Source organism: Rana temporaria, chromosome 5, assembly GCF_905171775.1.
Source record: "Rana temporaria chromosome 5, aRanTem1.1, whole genome shotgun sequence".
Taxonomy (NCBI): Eukaryota; Metazoa; Chordata; class Amphibia; order Anura; family Ranidae; genus Rana; species Rana temporaria.
Window position 1 is genome coordinate 273,610,276 of NC_053493.1, and position 21,351 is coordinate 273,631,626.

General features: G+C 42.5%; 1 protein-coding gene and 1 pseudogene across 5 annotated transcripts in view; both read left to right on the forward strand.

Annotated features, from left to right (window-relative positions):
- LOC120940808 (myelin basic protein) overlaps positions 1-21,351 on the forward strand; it is a 239,111-nt gene that overhangs the window by 145,092 nt on the left and 72,668 nt on the right. For 3 of the 5 annotated variants that reach the window (XM_040353865.1, XM_040353863.1, XM_040353864.1), the window contains exon 4: positions 8,172-8,207. The exons of the other annotated variants lie outside the window; for them this stretch is intronic. In XM_040353865.1, the coding sequence (XP_040209799.1) occupies positions 8,172-8,207 (36 nt within the window). The remainder of the gene's footprint in view (positions 1-8,171; positions 8,208-21,351) is intronic. 5 annotated transcript variants of the gene reach the window in all.
- LOC120942209 lies at positions 954-1,057 on the forward strand (annotated as a pseudogene).

Below are 21,351 nucleotides of genomic sequence, written 5' to 3' on the forward strand. Positions count from 1 at the left end.
TTCCCTATGAGGGCACAATTGGGTTAATTATTGATTTAACCAGCTTGAGACATTCATCTGAGTAACCAGGTTCACATCTGCATAGCAAATGGATAGTCTGGAAAGCGTAGCTTTAACAGAACACATACTTATTAGCAGGCTTATTCAATTGAGAACAGCTAAGAATGGACCAGGTGGCATGAAGATTTTGCTGTAAGTTGGAAAATCACACAGGTTTTTTTTTCCATGGCTAGAAGTATTAACCGCTTCAATACAGGGCATTTTCAGCCCCTTCCTGCCCAGACCAATTTTTAGTTTTCAGCTCTTTGAATAACAATTGCGCGGTCATGCAAAACTGTAACCAAATTAAATCTTTGTGGGTTTTTTTTGCCACAAATTGTTTGGTGGTATTTGATCACCTCTGTGGTTTTTATTTTTTTGCGCTATACACAAAAGAAGAGCGTCCATTTTGAAAAAAACACAATATTTTTTACTTTTTGATTTAATAAATATCATAATTAAAAAAATATATATATATTTCCTCAGTTTAGACCGATATGTATTCTTCTACATATTTTTGGTAAAAAAAAAACGCAATAAGCGTTTGGTTTGCGCAAATGTTATAGCGTCTACAAAATAAGGGATTTATGACCTTTTTTTTTTTTCCATAGTAATGGTGGCGATCTGTGATTTTTATTGTGATTGTGACGGGCACATCGGACACTTTTGTGCCCAGCGCACATTGCGGCTGCTAAGCGATGCAGCGGCACTCGTGCCCCCCTAGCCGCCCAGGATGTCATGACGTCCACCCGGAGGGAGGGTTCCCGCCGACGTCATTTCACAATGACTTGGTAGGGAAGTGGTTAAAGGGTAACTCCACTTTTGTGGGGAAAAAATTTGCAAGTAACGAAGTAATAATATAGCGTATACAATTGCAATACAAGTGATATTGTACTGATCGTGGTGTCTTCCCTGCCGCTTCTCTGCCTTTTGGCTAAGATCAAGTGTAGTACCTGTTCTTATCAGTTGTCAGAGGAGCGCTGAAGCACCTCCGTTGGGAGGGTGGATGCAAACCAATGACGTCATTGCACCTGGAAGGGTGGTTTCAGCAGGGGCTATGCCGTGCTGCCCGATAGATACTGGGGGCCGGCCAATGGTCGAGTCTGAGCCATCTGGAAGGGTGCTCCTGGTGAGGATGGGTGACTGCACTTGGTCTGGTCTTTTTGCCGAGTTCTAGTCTGGCCTTCTGGCCGGCTGGTGTAAGTGCTGTCTCTGTCAGCGATCCGGTTGGAGGAGCTGGTAATGCCCTGGGATGAGACGGAGCAGGACCATGCAAATCCGCTGGGTTGACGGGGGGACTGAAAAGGCTAGTATTGGTGGAGGCTGCTAACTGGAGCGGCAGCTCTCCCTAAGAAAACCTTGAAGGGCTCTCTATCTGGCAGGGGTGGAGGGCTGCACTGGCCGGTCGGGGGGTTAGATTTGGAACGAAAAGCCTATGGTGCATGTGCCCCTGGAGTGGCAGTCCATGGGTATCTGAAAAACACTGTGTGAGAGACACTTTGATTTAAAGATACCACGGTCACTGCACCAGATACACACTTTTTTTTTTAGCACCTGCCTCCTGGGCCGGGCCTTAGTCTGCCTGCTCTCATGGGGTCTCCCTTCGGGGGAGCCCCACCTAGTACTGGGAGGGTTCTGTTTCGGCAGTCCCTCCGAGGAAGTTGGGTCCGTGTCGGCTTCGGTTGCTCGGACCACAGTACCTCAGTCCCCGGCTGGAGCCTAACGCCCCGGGGGATCAGGGTTTTGGGTCCCTTCTTCACAGGAGGACCACTTGACGTTTGCACGTTTTTGTGAACACTCTTTATGTGTGTGCACATTTTTTCTGCACTGGGTGCAGTTTTTTGGGTGTGTTACACATGCCATAGGCTTTTCAAGAAAAAAAAAAAGTGATATTGTACTTGAATGTTATTAAAAATTACCTTTCCTTTTCAATCTGTAGCCACTGTAATTTTCTGAGAATGCATTATGGCTAGCTGGAGTTGTTCTGTACACAGAGTGTGTACTGACCACTCCCCAGAAGCATCATTTTCTGCTCACCAATTTTCCCAGAAGTCTGCACTAAGATACAAGTCAGATTTCTGGCATCCCCTGCAACAAAAATGTCATTTTAGTGAGATATTTTCAATAGGAGCACGTCTAAAGGGATGCAGGCCCAGCTTTTTTCCTTATTAGTGCTCTGCAGCTGCACAGCTGATGGATAATTATGAAACCACTCCCATTGGACCCACTAACCCAGAGGCACAGAGTAACAAACAGGGATTTATTCAGAATAACAAAAGATAGGCATCTGCAGCAAATTTTGTTATAATCCTTGTAATGTACATAGATCACCCAGAGGGGAATGTTTTTTTCTCAACAAAAGAGGAGTTACTCTTTAATTAAAAACTGTGAAATAATTCTGCCAATCGCAAACTGGACACATTCACAGTCAACTCTTTTTATGTCAGAGACTGGGAGTATTGGTTGTAGACAGAAGGGCTAAAATCAAAATTTGCATACAAGTAACCGCACTGTTTAGGAAGCACGTTTGTATGACAAAAGTCAGCAGAAGAAGTGATTAGCAACTTCTCCAATGAGGTCACAGGCAAAAAAAATTTTTCAGTAAAATGGGGAAGGATTATAACATCTGATAATGTTTTGCTGAACATCTGATAATGAATCATTTAAAGCGGAGTTCCGCTTTAAGTACTTTTGACCCCCTGACATGCCACATTTGGCATGCAATTTTTTTTTGGGGGGGGGGAGTGGTTACCTAGTTTTCACAGGCACCCAGCTCCCACTTCCTCTCCTGGCACAGAGCAGAAGTTCACCTCTCCCCTCTTCCTCCCTGCAATCTTCTGGGACACGTCACAGGTCCCAGAGGATTGCCTTGCCATTCACAACGCACAGCACAAGGAAGCCACAGCCGGGGGCCCGCACTTGCAATGCCAGCGCCGCAGAGAGGAGGGGTAGAGAAGTGAGGCTTCGGGCGACCGCATCGCTGGACTGTGGGACAGGTGAGTGTCTGTTTATTAAAAGTCAGCAGCTACACTTTTTGAACTTCCCTTTAACCACTTCAATACAGGGCATTTTCACCCCCTTCCTGCCCAGACCAATTTATAGTTTTCAGTGCTGTCGCACTTTCAATGACAATTGCGCACGTGCGACGTGGCTCCCAAACAAAATTGATGCCCTTTTTTTCCCACAAATAGAGCTTTCTTTTGGTGGTATTTGATCACCTCTTGCGCTATAAACATAAGAAGAGCGACAATTTTGAAAAAAAACACAATATCTTTGACTTTTTGATTTAATAAATATCATATTTTTTTTTAAATGATGGGACTGTGCTGATAATCCATGTGCTCGCGAACCAGGGAAAGTCATTTACTGGCACTTCCTGGTTCACGCTGTGATTGGTCTCCGTCAGAGGCTCCTTATTACGATCGGAGATGCAGTGAGTGACATGCAGCACCACTGATTGCTGTGCTGCATGCCCCCTTGGGCGCGCGCCGGCATTGTCTAAACTAGTAGCACTAAGTGGCACTTTTGTTTGCTGCTTCATTCCTCTGCTATCAGCTATAAGTTTTCCTGACATCAAGAAAAAAATGGTGTCGGAAGGGATCTTCAGCTGATTGACAGCCTCGGCTCTGTTTCTGTGCGCTGTGTGAATGGGGGGGGGGGGGGGTTCCCTTTTCTCCAGTCAGAACTCTTTTCACTGATCTCTGCAGAGTGTAATTTCAGCTCCCTGCCCCCTTTCTTTCTGAACTCTCAGACAAGCTTTTTGGAGAAGTCCAGCCTGAGCTTGTTTGGCTAGGCTTCTCCTATAGGTCACAGGAGTGCAATTCGTTTTGCACTACTGTAACCCGTTTTCTGCAGAGAGTGGTCTGAAGTCTGCTCTCTGCTGACATCACAGAAATCAGTCCAGCACTGCGTCAAAACAACAAAGCCTGGATCCTCCAGGTGCCTGGACTGACACCCGTCTCAGCCTCACAGCGAGCCGCTGAGATGGCCGCTCCCCACCCCTCGACAGCTCAGCGATCCATTGAGCACGGGGGGACAGAGCAGAGAGCTGCTGACTGACAGGCAGCAGCTCTCTGCTCGGGGAGCTGAGTGAACCGAGCCATCTGCGGTGTTCGATTACTCTATTCTCAGTGCAGAGGCGCCGGGGGAGCATGCGTGGGTTTAAAAACGTTGTTTTAAACGTCGTTTTAGCCTACACACGATAATTTTTTATGACACAAAAAACAACGTTTTGAAAAACAACATAAAAAATTGAAGCATGTTCGAATTTTTTTTTGTCGTTTATCAGAAGACATAAAACAACGTTTTCCCCACACACGGTCATTTTAAATGACGTTTTTAAAAATGTCGTTTTTTTTCATCACAAAAAACGACCGTGTGTACGCGGCATTAGGGTTTACAACCTCTTTAACTTGGAGTTAACACTATTCTTAAAGCGGGGGTTCACCCTAAAATATATATATACCGTTACATCCAGCATACTGCTGACATCGACAGTATGCTGGTTTTTTTTTTCTCCGCTGTACTTACCGTCTTATCGTTGTTTTCACCCGGCTTCCGGGTTCTCGCTCCCCCGGGGAGTAGGCGTTCCCAAGACGAGGCATAGATGATTGACGTGCGGGTAAAGCGTGTCATGCCTTCCGAAAATATCCGAGCTGGGTCTCGGCACCTGAGCAGTCAGCTCTACACGGCAGGCGCAGGCGCGTATATCGCTGAGTCCCCCTCGGATATTTTTGGAAGGTGTGACGTGCTTTACCCGCACGTCAATCATCTATGCCTCAAGCACAGCGCGTCTCCTGGGAGGATCAACACTCACTGCCAGGAGACATTGCGCAGAGCTCCCCGTCTGGGAAAAGGAGCGACACGCCCACTCCCCGCAAGGAAGAAGACGCGGAAGTAAGTATGAGCTCTGGCTTGTTCGCATAGAACACGTGCAGAGCCCGCCAGGAAGTGTGCACGGTGCTGCGCTAATAACAGCTAGGGAGACATTTCACGATCCCTGCAGCCGAGCATCGGGACAATGTCTCCCTGACTGTGATTAGCACAGCGCCATGCTCACTTCCTGGCGGGCTCTGCACGTGTTCTATGCGAACACGCCGGAGCTCATCCTTACCCGGAAGTGAGGCTGAAGACAGGTAAGAGTACAGATTTTTAAAAAAATTACAACGCTACGAGCCTTTATTAAGACTGCAGATAGCATAGCTATAAAGTTCATTTTGAGGGTGAACCTCCGCTTTAAGGCACAGCAACACACCAGAAGTCAAAGATCAAGGCAACTGAAGATCCACAGTGTGTATCTGTACCAGGTACAACAATCCATACATCCTAGAGGCTTTCCTGGCACGCACACTTTTTATGGGCATGGCTGCTGAGACATCTGAGGTCCCTAACTGTCTATCATAGCTTCAGTCATCAGTTCCTTTAGCACTGATTAACTGAAACAGGTGAAGCAAACCGCAAGGTAGAAAACCTTTTTTTTTTTTTTTGGTTTAATAAAAAGAAAAGAACATATTTCCTCTGTATCACTCTTATAAACTTGTTTTCCCTACTTAATCCTAATTACTTCTTTCCTCTCCCTGCTCTCCTTTCACCTACTGCTTATAAGAAAAATATATTTTGTTTGTCTGTATGTTTTAATTAGTATATTGGTTTGCCATGATTTATACCAGAATTATAAATAAAGGGGGTTTGGCTAAATTAAAATGAAAACAGGGATAATTCCCAGCTCAACTTACCAAACAGCCTGCACCTATAACTGGCCTTTGCAGCAAGGAGGACATGGAAGGGTGACGCATGTCAAACAAAACCATAGAAAATTCCCAGCTCAACTTATTTATATGCTGGGTGTCCAGTGAGCCCCTTATGCCTTTAAGGATGGATGGGCTCCTTCCAGCAATGCCATTGGTGTGTGACTTTTCCTTGTTTGTATGGTTAAATATAGTCTAATGCCTCGTACACATGATCGAAATTTCCGATGAAAAAAGTCCAGACGGTGTGTGGGCCCCATCTGACTTTTTTCCGTCGGAGTTTAGAAATGGAACATGTTTTATTTTTTTCCGATGGAAAAAACTCCTATAGGAAATTCTGATCGTCTGTGTGGAACACCGATAGGGAAAAAAACACGCATTCTCAGAATCAAGTCAACGCATGCTCCGAAGCATCGAACTTAATTTTTCTTGGCTCGTCGTAGAGACAGCTTGAATTCCGAAGAAAAATTCCATCGGAATTTATCCCATCGGAAATTCCGATCGCATGTACAGGGCATAAGTTTTACTTTTCGTACAACTGGACACATATGTCGCAGTCCTTGTACCCACAAAATAGCTTCTTGAAGTACAATTCTGTACATTCTAAGCAGTGGGACCCACAGTGCTGACAGCTTCTAGGTGTAGTACAGCATGTCTCTGGACTGTTCCTTCCCCTGGGATTTATTAGTCTTGCTGGACTTACCCCCCAAGGTCCTTCGGCTCCTCTGCGCCTCGTGGGGTCGGCTGCTGCTGGGGTAGTTGGGGAGCCATCTTGGAGCTCTATGGCCGCTTCTTCCCTGCCTTCACGGGTCATCATCGGCTTGGAGGACCTAAGGATCAGGTAGCAGGGTCAGTGCGGTACATAATGGTGAGTGAGGGAAGGATCAATGAAGGATTCACAGCAAGGAGCTCTGTAAAATGTGTCCTCTCACATGCCACTTTAGGCCACACCGCCACCCAAGTAGAATACTGGGATAACCTGTTTTCCTTTCTCTGTGCCTATACCACCTTGTTTTAAGGGGGGGAAATAGTATATACCTAACAAGTCATACTGTATGCCTAAATTTTTTTACTAATTTACCTAAATTGGGAATTATAACTGAACCAACACGTTTCTCTAAGTTACGTTGATTATGGTAAGATGCACCTAAGCTGTTTTCTCCAGTGTGAGATTCATATTTTTTTTACAAAAAAAAAAAACTCTGCCATGAAGACACGGGTTGATTTACTAAAACTGGAGAGTGCAAAATCTGGTGCAGCTCTGCATAGAAACAAAGCAGCTTCCAGGTTATATTGTCAAAGCTTAATTGAACTTACCTGAATTTAGAAGCTAATTAGCTACCGTGCACATTTACACCAGATTTTGCACTCTTCAGTTTTAGTAAATCAACTCCACGGTCAGGAGAATTTATACAAGTTTTAAGGACACTTTTGGCAGTAGTTTCCATATTCCCAGATTGCATCTACATAATGTTTTAAGGGTAATTTGCTTCTTTTTTGACAGATTTAGGCCCCTTTCACACTAGGCGGATCCGTCTCAGGGGGACCTCTCTGTGGATCTCCGCTGAGCTGGCGGATGACAATTCCCTCTCTGCTCACTGAGTGGGGGGGGGCTTGTGCAGCACCGCTGTCTCCTATTGAGAGATCTGATGAAAACGGACAGCATGTCCGTTTTCATCAGATCTCCACCGATCCGCCATGGACGGATAGCGACGTATCGCCATCCATCTGATTTTAGCGGATCGAATCGGGTCCATCCGACGCTCCATAGACAAAACTGACAGGCGGACCTGAATGGTCCGATCGTGTAAAAAGGGGCGTAAAGGGAAAGGTCAGGCCCCTTTGTAGAAGATTCATGGAGGTATGGCCAGGTAATTCATTTTATACACTCAGACTAGTGGATTTAAACCCTACAGAGGTTCTCTTAGTAGATCATGCCTACCCTGATTAAGTTCTTTCTTGTATGTATTGTGTTGTCGTAAAATTAGAGATTCAGTTTTTCTAAGTTATTTGGAAGAATGGGATTTAGGCTTTACTTTAACTAATGAACAAAAAAATTAAGATGTTTAAAGCTATGTCATACCTCTTTTATAAGTGTGAAATTTGAGGAGCTGAATTTTAACGTAACTACTGCTCATTGGTACATTTCCCTGTCGCATATGACATCTATCTTCATAGCTTACTCACCAAAGTGTTGGAATGACACAGAACCACTGTGCATAAGTGGTGGTTCTTCCCTGTTAATCAAGTATATTGGCCTAAAGTAGCAAAAGTAATATATAAGATTTCTGGTGGGGTTATTGCTCTGGACCCTTGGATCTATTTATTTCATGGCTCTATTTTTTAATATAAGGATTACCAAAATAATTTTTGCTTATTCACTAGATTCAGCAAAGAACAATGACAAAGTCAGAGCTCAAGGTAATCAATACTTCTCCTTTTCTTTCACTTTTTTATTTTATTTTGTTTGTTTTAGTATGCACTCTGCTTGATGTTTGTGTTATTTTTAGGTGGTAGAATTTTTTCGGTGATTGAAAAACATATTTTTTTATTATTACTAATAAAATTAAATGATTTTCACAGACTAATGAACCTCTGCCCATCTTTACTTCTGAGAAATTTTGGCTCTCCAAAATGCTCTTTTTATACCCAATCATGTTACTAACCTGTTGCCAAGTAACCTAATTCGTTGTGAAATGTACTTCCAGCTCTTCCTTGTTAGTATCACTTACTATGCCAGCTTTTTGTTGCCATGTCCCAACTTTTTTGAGACATGTTGCTGCTATCAATTTAAAAATTAATCTTTTTTTTTTTTTTTTTTTTTAATTGTGCATTTTCTTCCGTTTACACATTTGATATGTTTTCTGTTTTCTATTTTGAATAAAATATGGCATTATGAAATATGCAAATCATTGCATTATGTTTCAATGTAGAATTTACATAACATTGCATCTTTTTTTAAATTGGGGTTGTAAGTTTATTAATACGCAGTCTGTCTTAAGATTACAGTCCAAAAGTTTTATCCATCCAATAATCCATCCAAAGCCAAATTTCACAAATACCTCTGGCATCGAAGGCCTTATGTGTATCCATAGCCATCACATGCATACATGTATTTGTGGCCTGCATGTTAGTGAAGATCCTGGTTTGATCAGACTGAACAATATCCTAAACCACTACATTTAGGCTGCATGCTAGTACTTTTACTAATACTTTATTATCTGAGTTAATTAAGAAGATGGGAGGATAAGATGCACAGTATAAGTGATCTTTATATGGTTTTGGAAAAAGGATATTTAAGGCTTCAGACATAAAAGGGGGAAGACAACCTTCCTTAACTGCATAATTAAATACCTGTAGTAAGTGGGAAAGTAGGGTATCTTTATACTGAATATACCCTTCTATGAGGAAGTCCTCAGGCCCTGTTGTTTTATTGTGTGCAAAGGAAAGAATGGCTGCTTCTAGTTCCTCAGTGGTTAAAGTGGTTGAAACCCCTTACAGACCACTTTTACCTACAGGTAAGCCTATAATAAGGCTTACCTGTAGGTACTAGTACCATATACGCTTGCTCCGATGTCATTGGCGCATGCACACCGAAGAAGGGGCACAATCATGCTGTTTCTACAGGACCCATGCTGTGACTGTCCGCTCCCACATCACACGACTCTGGCCAGTCACAGAGCCGGAGTCCACGGCCCTGGAAGGAAAAGGAGTGAAGATGGACTTGGCCACTAGCGGGGACATTGGGGCAATGCATACTAGCCCATTATGCCTTTACTTTGCAGGGAACAAAAGAGGAAGTAAGCCCATCAAGGTTTACTTCCTCTTTAAGGATGCTTCCAAAAGTAAAAATGGAATTTGAAGGCAAAGTAGGTAAATCAATTTGAGAGAGATAATCGTTCAGTTCAACCTTATCCTTGTTTATTATTTTAAGAGTTTATTATTCAAGGAGTATTACAAGGTAGGCAGTAATTTACAATATTTTATCCCATAGAAAAGGGCCATTAAAGAAAGTATTGAGATGCACAAGCCAGGTGCCAGTGGGAGTGATTCCTGTGCGCATGCCCAGGAGTTATGTCATCCCCACTGATCAATTGAGAGGCTGAAAGTCAGGTACTAGGAAAAAGTCTATGGAGAAGATGTCAGCAGTCAGCTGGGAAAACAAATTGCTGGAACTGTGTTGAGTATTCTGTGGACTCCAGTAGTGCATCCTATTGGCCAATAGGAATGCTCATTACATTACAGTGCCTTTTAAATTTGTGCCATTACAGAGGGGCGCAGGTCGAAGCTTAAGTTTTTCAGGAAAAGGCTAAATTAAAATGGATAAAAATATAATCATACCCTAATTCGGTTAAAGCATATTATACCATAAATTATAATAACCGTTTATAATGAAACTAAAACTCACTATCAAAATGATCAAGAGATTTAAGAAATCTAGGTAGCTGAAGGTGTACATATTTTTTATTCATTGTACTTCTTTGCAGAGGTATTGCTCTACTTGAATGTGGAATCCTTACATTTTCTACACAACTACATTACACTGCACTTGTTAAATTATATTTTTTCATCTTACCTATGAAGTGAGTTTTCAGATTATAAAATGTTAGCGTAATTTGGGTACAGAATGTGAATAATCACACTGTATTTATCACAGAGATTGATGTGTTTTTATGTTCATTACCCAGTACTTGCAATTTTTGCTTTTCCTGGAAAATAACAATTCTGTCCTTTTTCTATCCTGTTTTTTATTTAAAGTTTTAAAAATAGAGAATTGTCCTTTTCTCAGAAATTCAGGAACACAAAGGATTAAGAATGTACATTATTGCGTAGTAAAATAAATAATAGCATTTTCTTTATGTGTCTCTGTCATTCTCCATAATTATGCGTGGTTAAACACTGAGCTACTTACCTTTGTGCCACATCCAGTATACACAATAACTAATTACTAATAAAAAAATGTTTTATATATATATATATATATATATATATATATATATATATATATATATATATATATATACATACATACATACATACACTTGGGTCCATATATATTTGGACACAGGCACAATTAAAAAAAAAATCATGTATTTACCAAAACATATTCAAGCTATAGTTATATAGATATGGGCTGAAAGTTTTCACTCTCAGGTTTAATTTGAGTGTATGTGCATCCAAATCAGAGAAAGGGTTTAGGAATTACAGCTCTTAAGAATAGCCCACCCTCTTTTTTTCCCCAGTGGACCAAAAGTAATTGGACAATTGAATCAAAAGCTGTTTCATGGGCAGGGGGCTACTCATTTGTTATTTCTTAATCAATTAAAAATGTAAAAGATCTGGTGTTGATTCTAAGTATGGTATTTGCATTTGGCATCTATTGCTGTGAACCTACATGATGTGTTCAAAGGAGCTGTACATGCAAGTGAAACAGGCCATTGTAAGTCTTCAAAATGAAACAAATCTATAAGAGATAGCAGCAACATTGGGTGTGGCCAAATCAACAGTTTGGTACATTATGAGGAAAGAAGAACGCACTGGTGAGCTCCGCAACATAAAAAGGCCTGGACGTCCATGGAAGACAACAGTGGTGGATGATCGCAGGATCTTCTCTATGGTAAAGAAAAACCCATTTATAACATCCAGACATGTGAAGAACACTTTCCAGGAGGTGGGTGTATCATTGTCAAAGTCTACAATCAAGAGAAGACTTGACAAGAGCAAATAGGGTTCTCCACAAGGTGCAAACCATTCATCTGCCTGAAAAATAGAAAAGCCAGATTAGACTTTGCCCAAAAAAATCTAAAAAAGCCAGACCAGTTCTGGAAAAGGAGTCTTTAGATGAATGAAACTAAGATTAATCTATACCAGAATGACAGAAAGAAAAAAGTGTAAAGAAGGCGTGGAACAGCTCATGATCCAAAGCACACAACATCATCTGGAAAACATGGTGGAGGCAGTGTGATGGCATGGGCATGCATGGCTTCCAGTGGCACTGACTGGGTTATTGGTGTTTATTGATGATGTGACAGAAGCAGCTGGATGGATTCTGCAGTGTTTAGAGATATACTGTGAGCTCAGATTCAGCCGAATGCAGCAAAGTTATTTGGAAAGTGTGTCACAGTACAAATGGACAATGATCCAAAACACTGCAAAAGCAACCCAGGAGCTTTTGAAGGAAAAGAATGGCTGAGTCAACCATATGATCTCAACCCAATTGAGCATACAGTTCACTTGCTAAAGGCAAAACTAAAGTCAGAAAGACCCAAATGAATTTTTGCTCTGCATAAAGATGGCCTAGGGTATACAAAGATTGCCAAGACCCTGGAACTGAGCTGCAGCACAGTGGCCAAGACCATACAGTGGTTTAACAGGACAGGTTCCACTCAGAACAGGCCTCACTATTGTTGACCAAAAAAGTTGAGTGCACATGCTTAGTGTCATATGCAGAGGTTGTCTTTGGGAAATAGGCCTATGAGTGCTGCCAGAATTGTTTCAGAGGTTGAAGAGGTGGGGGGTCAGCCTGTCAGTGTTCAGACCATATGCCACACACTGCATCAAATTTGTCTGCATGGCTGTTTTCCCAGAAGGAAGCTTCTTCTAAAGATGATGCACAAGAAAGCCTGTCGTTTTCTGAAGACAAGCGGACTAAGGACATTGATTTCTGGAACCATGTCCTGTGGAATAATGGGACCAAGATAAACGTATTTAGTTCAGATGGTGTCAAGCATGTGTGGCGGCAACCAGGTGAGAAATACAAAGACAAGTGTGTCTTGCCTACAGTCAAGCATGGTGGTGGGAGTGTCATGGTCTGGGGCTGCATGAGTGCTGCCGGCACTGGGGAGCTACAGCTCATTAAGGGCACCATGAATGCCAACTGATACTGTGACATACTGAATCAGAGCATGATCCTCCTCCCTTCGGAGACTGGGCCGTTGGGCAATATGATAACGACCCCAAACACACCTCCAAGATGAGCACTGTATTGCTAAAGAAGCTGAGGGTAAAGGTGATGGACTGGCCAAGTATTTCTCCAGATCTAAACCTTATTGATCATCAGTTGGGCATCCTCAATCGGAAGGTGGAGGACTGCAAGGTCTCTCACATCCACCAGCTCTGTGATGTCATCATGGAGGAGTGGAAGAGGACTCCAGTGGCAACCTGTGAAGCTCTGGTGAACTCCATGCTCAAGAGGGTTAAGGCAGGGCTGAAAAATAATGGTGGCCACATAAAATATTGACACTGGGCCAAATTTGGGCATTTTTCACTTAGGGGTGTACTCACTTTTGTTGCCAGCAGTTTAGACATTAATGGCTGTGTGTTGAGTTCTTTTTTTTAGGGGGCAGCAAATTTACACTGTTGTACAAGCTGCACACTCTCACTACTTTACATTCTAGCAATGTGTTCTTTCTTCAGTGTTGTCACATGAAAAGATATAATTAAAATATTTACAAAAAAATTTGGGTGTACTCACTTTTGTGAGATACTATGGCCCAGATCCACAAAGAACTTACGCCGGCGTATCTATTGATACGCCGCGTAAGTTCTACGATGCCCCGTTGGATCTTTGTTTTGTATCCACAAAACAAGATACGACTGAATGTGGGCTTGATCCGACTGACGTACGTCTTAGTACGCCGTCGGATCTTAGGTGCATATTTACGCTGGCCGCTAGGTGGCGCTTCCGTTGACTTCCGCGTAGAGTATGCTAAGTAGCTAGATACGCCGATCCTCAAACGTACGTCCGCCCGGTGCACTTTTTACGTCGTTTACGTACGGCTTTTTTCGGCGTAACGTTACCCCTGGGTCTATGAGGCGTACACAATGTTAAGTATGGACGTCGGGACAGCGTCGAATTTTACGTTGTTTGCGTAAAACGTTCGCGAATAGGGCTTTGCGTAAATTACGTTCACGTCGAAAGCATTGACTATTTGCAAAGTGATTTCAAGCATGCGCACTTCGATACCCCCACGGACGGCGCATGCGCCATTAAAAAAAATGTCATTTACGTGGGGTCAAGTTGCATTAACATAAAACACGCCCACATCTTAGTCATTTTGAATTGCGCGCCCTTACGCCGACACATTTACACTACGCCGACGTAACTTACGGCGCAAATTCTTTCTGGATACGGAAAGTACGCTCTAAGTTACGGCAGCGTAGTGTATCTGAGATACGCTATGCCTGCCTAAAGATAGGCAGATCTTTGTGGATCTGGCCCTATGTGTGTGTGTGTGTGTGTGTGTGTGTGTATGTATATAATATATACACACACACAGTGCCTTGAAATTGTCCAAATGTCATGTTACAACCAAAAACATAAATCAGGGTTTGACAAATTTGCTTGGAATCTAGGAGCCAGCTAAAAAAGTTAGGAGCCAGAAAACTTGCCCCGTCCCGACAAGCTCGCGTGCAGAAGTGAACACATACATGAGTAGCGCCCGCATATGTAAACGGTATTCAAACCACACGTGAGGTATCGCCGCGATCGTTAGAGCGAGAGCAATAATTCTAGCTCTAGACCTCCTCTGTAACTCAAAACATGCAACCTGTAGATTTTTTTAAACGTCGCCTATGGAGATTTTAAAGGGTAAAAGTTTGTCGGCATTCCACAAGCGGACGCAATTTTGAAGCGTGACATGTTGGGTATCAATTTACTCGGCGTAACATTATCTTTCACAATATAAAAAAAAATTGGGATGACTTTACTGTTAAAAAAAGTGTATTTTTTCCCAAAAAGTGCGCTTGTAAGACCGTTGCGCAAATACGGCGTGACAGAAAGTATTGCAACGGTCACCATTTTATTCTCTAGGGTGTTAGAATAAAAAATATATATAATGTTTGGGGGTTCTAATTAGAGGGAGATGGCAGTAAAAATAGTGAAAAATTACACTTTTAGAATTGCTGTTTAACTTGTAATGCCAACGGCCACCACCAGATGGCGCCAGCTCACAGAAGGAAGAGCTTTGGGACTTCACAAGGCCGCAAAGCCGCGGCCTCAATTACCGGCTGTCGCGGGCCTGCCGCAATCGCGTGGCGGGGGAGGTGGGGGCGCACGGAGACACAGGATCCTGTGCCTCCGTGCGCCCCCACCTCCCCCGCTGCACGATCGCAGCGGGCCCGCTGCGGCCGGTAATTGAGGCCGTGGCCTTGTAGGCTGCAAAGCTGCGGCCTCAATTACCGGCCAAGTCACAATTTCTTGTCGCAATTGCGACCTGGCGCCCGGATATTGTCGACCCCTGACATAAATGTATTTTATTGGGATTTTCTTTTCAAATATTTTATTGAATTTTTGAATTATCAAACCAAATTCCATTAACCGAAAATGTACAATAGTATTTGGATTTTATGTGATGGATCAAACAAAGAGGCACATAATTGTGAAGTGGAAGGAAAATGATAAATGGTTTTCAATTTTGTATAACAACCTTTTGCTGCAATTAGTCTTTTTGGGGAGGTCTCTACCACCTTTGCACATCTAGAGATTGACATTTTTGCCCATTCTTCTTTGCAAAATAGCTCTAGCTCTGTCAGATTGGATGGAGAGCTTCTGTGAACAGCAATTTTAAAGTCTTGCCACAAATTCTAAATTGGATTTAGTTCTGGACTTTGGGTCTTTCTAACACGTGAATATGCTTTGATCCAAACCATTCCATTGTAGCTTTGGCTGTATATTTAGGGTTGTTGCCCTGCTGGAAGGTGAACCTCTGCCCCAGTCTCAAGTCCTTTACAGACTCTAACTTGTTTTCTTCTAAGATTGCCCTGTATTTGGCTCTATCCATCTTCCCATCAACTCTGACTAGCTTTCCTGCCCCTGCTGAAGAAAAGCATCCCACAGATGGTGAGTTCAGGATGATGTGCAGTGTTTTCCACCACATATAGAATTTTTTTTTTAGGCCAAAAAGTAAAATTTTGGTCTCATCTGACCAGAGCACCTTCTTCCACATGTTTGCTATGTCTCAAACATGGCTTCCCACAAACTGCAAACATAACTTCTTATGGCTTTCTTTCTTGGCTGCTTCTCTGATTAATGCTCCCCTTGCCCAGCCTGTCAGTTTAGGTATAAAAAGAAAAACTGCGCTGTGTACAAACCCAATAACCCTAGCTGCAACTCAAAGTGAAATACACATAGACAAAGATAAGTAAAAAAAAAAGCTGCGCTCTCAAGTGACGTGTTAATCAAATTATGATAACAACAAATATAAATGAATAAATAAAAAATGATGATAAGTCCCAAAAATCGTAAAATCGTGTGACATATGTGACGTCCTCCAATGTCGGACTAATTCTGTGAAAAATGTGATAATAAACAAGACAAAAAATTATAAAAACAAATTATATAAAACTCTCAATAAAGAGATTCCCCTCTGATTTTGGACAACAGCGTAAATCCACCACCAAATAAAGTACAAGCTTACCAGCTACACAGGCTATCCAAGCTTGTGGCTAATACCCAGCCAGGGCCTTTAATATTCCCTGTGCTTCCAATGGCAGATGAAACGGGCGTTGCTGGATAACTGTGTATATGGTCAGCGGCCAGACAACAGTGACAGCTCGATGTTAGTGTTGATAATGGTCCAGAAAAAAAGATAGAAAGGAATCGCCATCGGTAAAACCAGGTGATATTTATTTGGATAAAAATATGCTTACAAGCATCGAATGGAAAAGTTTAAAAGCAACAAGAATGCCGGCCAGCAAACAGTGCAAAAACACCTGTGCAAACGGGACGTAAGATGCATTTTGTCACTAATCTGACATTGTCCTGGGGCACTTTTAGGTGGACGGCCATGTCTTTGTAGGTTTGCAGGTGTGCCATACTCTTTCCATTTTTTGGATGATGGATTGAAGAGTGCTCTGTAAGATGTTCAAAGCTTGGGGTATTTATAACATAACCCTGCTTTAAACTTTTCCACAACTTTATCTATGACCTGTCTGGTGTGTTCCTTGGCCTTTGTGATGCTGTATGTTTACTAAGGTTCTCTAACAAACCTCTGAGGGCTTCACAGAGCAGCTGTATTTATATTAAGATTAAATTACACAGGGGGGGCTGAATACATATGCATGTGACACTTTTTACATATTTATTTGTAAACCATTTTGAAAACCGTTTATTATTTTCCTTCAACTTCACAATTATGTGCCACTTTGTGTTGGTCTATCACATAAAATCCCAATAAAATATATATACATACACAGTACTATGCAAAAGTTTTAGGCAGGTAAAGAAATGCTGTAAATTAAGATTGCTTTCAAAAATATATATCTTAATTGTTAATTGTTATCAATCTACAAGATGCAAAATTAGCGAACAGAAGAAAGAAACTAAATCAAATCAATATTTGGTGTGACTACCCTTTTAGCTTCAAACCAGCATCAGTTCTTCTAGGTAAACTTGCACACAGTTTTTGAAGGAACTCGGCAGGTTGGTTGTCTCCAAACATCTTGGAGAACTAACCACAGATCTTCTGTGGATGTAGGCTGCCTCAAATCCTTCTATTTCTTCATGTAATCCCAGACAGACTCATCAGGGCTCTGTGGGGTCATTGTACTGCTGCAGAATACATTTGAGGCCAATTGCATGCCTCACTGATGGTATGGCATGATGGATAACAATCTGCCTGTATTTCTCAGCATTGATGACACCATTAATCAGGTAACGTTGAGAACTGTAGATACAGTGGTTGGCCAAGGAAACCTAATGCAGCAGATGAAAGACATCATGCTTGCTTCCCTTCAACATTGGAAGGTGTTCAGCAGTGCCAGTAGCACAGAACTGGCAGAAACCAGTGGGACCTAGGTATACCCATATACTGTTCAGAGGAGTCTGGCCAGAACTGGTCTTCATGGAAGAATTGTGGCCAAAAAGCCATATTTTCGATATGGAAACAAGGTTAAGTGACTTAGCTTTGCACTAAAAAAGACGATCTGGGGTGCAGGAAAATGGCAGCAGATACTCTGAAATGACGAGTCAAAATTTTAAATATTTTGCTGTAGCAGGAGGCAGTCTGTTTGCCAAAGGGCTGGAGAGCGGTGCAGTAATGAGTGTCTGTAGGCAACAGTGAAGCTTAGTGGAGGTTTCATGCATGTTTGGGGCTGCATTTCTACAAATAAAGTTGGAAATTTGGCCAGGATTGAGCGGCGTCCCCAATGCTGAAAAATACAGGCAAATACTTATCCATCATGCCATATCATCAAGGAGGCATTTAATTGTAGACAGGGATTTGAGGCAGCCTACAACTACACACGATATGTGGTTAGTTCTCCAAGATATTTGGCACAACCTACCTGCCAAGTTTCTTCAAAAACTGTGTGCAAGTGTACCTAGAAGAATTAATGCTGTTTTGATTTGGATTTCTCTTCTGTTCATTTGCTTTCTATTTTGATAATTGATAAAAAAATTGGGGCCGTGGTCCAGACCTAATGCGGCCGCCAATTAGCAGCTGTGTCCTCTGTTAGATCTTTCACCAGCCACCCCTGCCATGCTCACAGCGGTTGGAGGTGGGAGGTGCTGCAGGACTGTCTGCAGAGAGCTGGAGCCTCTAAAAATTAACAAGCGGGTAATCACACACTTGTTAACATAATAAGTTGGCCAGCTCCCACCCTTCTTCCCAAGCTGCATCACCTTCCACATATGCCCCCTCTGTGAGCATGGCAGCAGCGGCTGACTTGAGACCAAACAGAGGACACACCAGGCTGATCAGTGCCTCTGCCCTGTCAAGATAGGACTGTGCAGGGAAAGCTTGCATTGGGGCACTGTAACATAAAAGGACATTTTGCTGTATGGGCACTGTGATGTAAGCAGCACTGGATTTAAGCAGCACTGTGATGTAAAGAGCACGGTTATGTACGGGGCACTGTGACATATGGGGAATGACACTGTGGTGTACAGGGCACTGTTATGTTATGTACAGGGCATTGTGATGTAAGCAACACTGATGTACAGGCACTGTAAAACCAATGGCACTGTTATGTGTGGGCACTGTGATGTAAGCGGTACTGATCTATGGGCACAGTGATGTAAGCGGCACTGTTGCGTATGGGCACTGTGATGTAAGTAGCACTTATGTACGGGCACTGTGATGTAAGCAGCACTGTTGTGTATAGGGCACTGTGATGTAAGCGGCACTGTGATGTACGGGCACTATGATGTACAGGCTCTGTAATGTAAGCAGCACTATTACATACGGGCATTGTGATGTAAGCAACACTGATGTGCGGGCACTGTTAAGCGGCACTGCAATGTAAGCTGCACTGTTATTTACAGGGCATTGTGATGCAAGCAACACTTACAGTTGTAAAAGAATAAAAAGGTTGCGCTCTAACTAAATATGTGAAGAAGGTCCCAACAACAATTAATGTGAATAATTCCGTGAATAGGTGAACATGAAAAAAAAAAATATAAATTACAATGATGTGTTAAACTATGATTCCAAAAACAAAGGAGATTCTGTGAGAATTCCTATGAAGAGAAGTTTTCATATGATCGTGAACAATCAAATTAAAAAACCTTTTAGTGAAAACCTATAGTAAAGCTCCAAAGATGTAATGGTTCAAAGAAGCTTACAAAAACCGCCTGTGTACAAATAAATCTCCAGAGTAGAAAGTTCTTTGAAGAAAAAAGCTAAAGTAAGGGAGATGAATCTATAAGTGAACAATTCAAAACTTCATGTGATTCATTCAGCAGACACTGTGAATCCAGCACCAAGGGAAAATGCGCGCTTACCAGCTGCACAGACCAATGGAGCCTGTGGCTATCACCCAGCCAGGGTCTCTTTCCTCATAGTGTTCCATGGACCAATCAGCTCGCTCCACCACCGATATCATCTGGGCAGGATCTCAGCAGGCCAGTCCTTCACCTCCAGCCCATAATGCTGGATGATTATGGGTTAGGTGTGTCAGGACATCAGGGAATGATTGGCTTGTCCCGCTGATTTTTCTGTCTGTGTATTCCACCGCCCAATCATCCTCACTCAGAGATCCCAAAGACGATACTCTGGTCTCATAAAAACAGATAGCAGCACCATATCGTAATTCCAAAAAGTGATTTTTTTGCTAAAAAATAAATAAATAATTGCTTATGCTATGTGCATAGGTTCAAAGACTTGAAACGATAAAAAAAAAATGTCAGCATGAACACCGGATGATAGGGTTTTCGCTATGCGCTCTCTTATTTGCAGATGATAGCGGATTAAAAGCCCCTCTCATCTCTCTGGCAGCCTAGTTGACCATACATAAACGCTGTGTGCTTTATCCCTGGCATGTTCCATAAAACTGACTTTGTCTGAGGTTGTGCTCATACGTTTACATACCCTGGCAAAATTTATGATTTCTTGGACATTTTTCAGAGAGTATGAATGATAACACAAAAACAATTCTTTAACTCGTGGTTAGTGTTTGGCTGAAGCCATTTATTAAGCAACTGTATTTACTCTTTTTAAATCATAATGGCAACAGAAACTACCCAAATGACCCTGATTAAAAGTTTACATACCCTGGTGATTTTGGCCTGATAACATGCACACAGAAGTTGACACAAAGGGGTTTGAATAGCTATTAAAGGTAACCATCCTCACCTGTGATCTGTTTGCTTTAAAATTAGGAATAAATTATTTTATTTATTTTTTTCCATCTCAAATGATAGTGGGACATGCAGACACCTTTTTATTTTAAGAAGATTCTGCTTTGCTTTGTACTGGTTTAACAGACGGCTTTTTAGTTCTTTTTAGTCCTCCTCGTTCAGTATCATGTAGTTTCAGGGCCAAAATTGGTTGTGCCTACGGAGAAGGAAAACATCCTTTAGATATACTTATTTTAATTAGGGCTGCGGAAATTAACGATTAATTGGTCGATTAATCGTTAATTTCTTTGGTCGATTAAAATTATTTTGATCGATGACGATCCGCGGAGTGAGCTCCGCGGTCTCGCCCATAGGAAAGGCCGCGGCTTCGGCCTAGCTCCGGAGCCGCGGCGCGCTGACGTCATCATCACCTGCCCGCCTGCTTGTATCTTCTTCCCTTGCGCACGTGTGTCCATCGGCTACGCTGCAGATGGGTCTGCCTGCCTGATAGTCAGGTAAGAAAGGACAACCATCTGTGTGTGGTAACATTATGGGGCAGATGTATATATTCCTGGAGTATGGGGACAGATGTGTATATTAAAGCATGGGGGCAGATGCTGTAATGTACACATCTGCCCCCATGCTGTAATGTACACATCTGCCCCCATGCTGTAATGTACACATGGGGCAGATGTGTATATTCTTGCAGTATGGGAGGCAGATGTGTATATTAAAGCATGGAGGCAGATGCTGTAATGTACACATCTGCCCCCATGCTGTAATGTACACATCTGCCCCCATGCTGTAATGTACACATCTGCCCCCATGCTGTAATGTACACATCTGCCCCCATGCTGTAATGTACACATCTGCCCCCATGCTGTAATGTACACATCTGCCCCCATGCTGTAATGTACACATCTGCCCCCATACTGCAAGAATATACACATCTGCCCCCATGCTGTAATGTACACATGGGGGCAGATGTGTATATTCTTGCAGTATGGG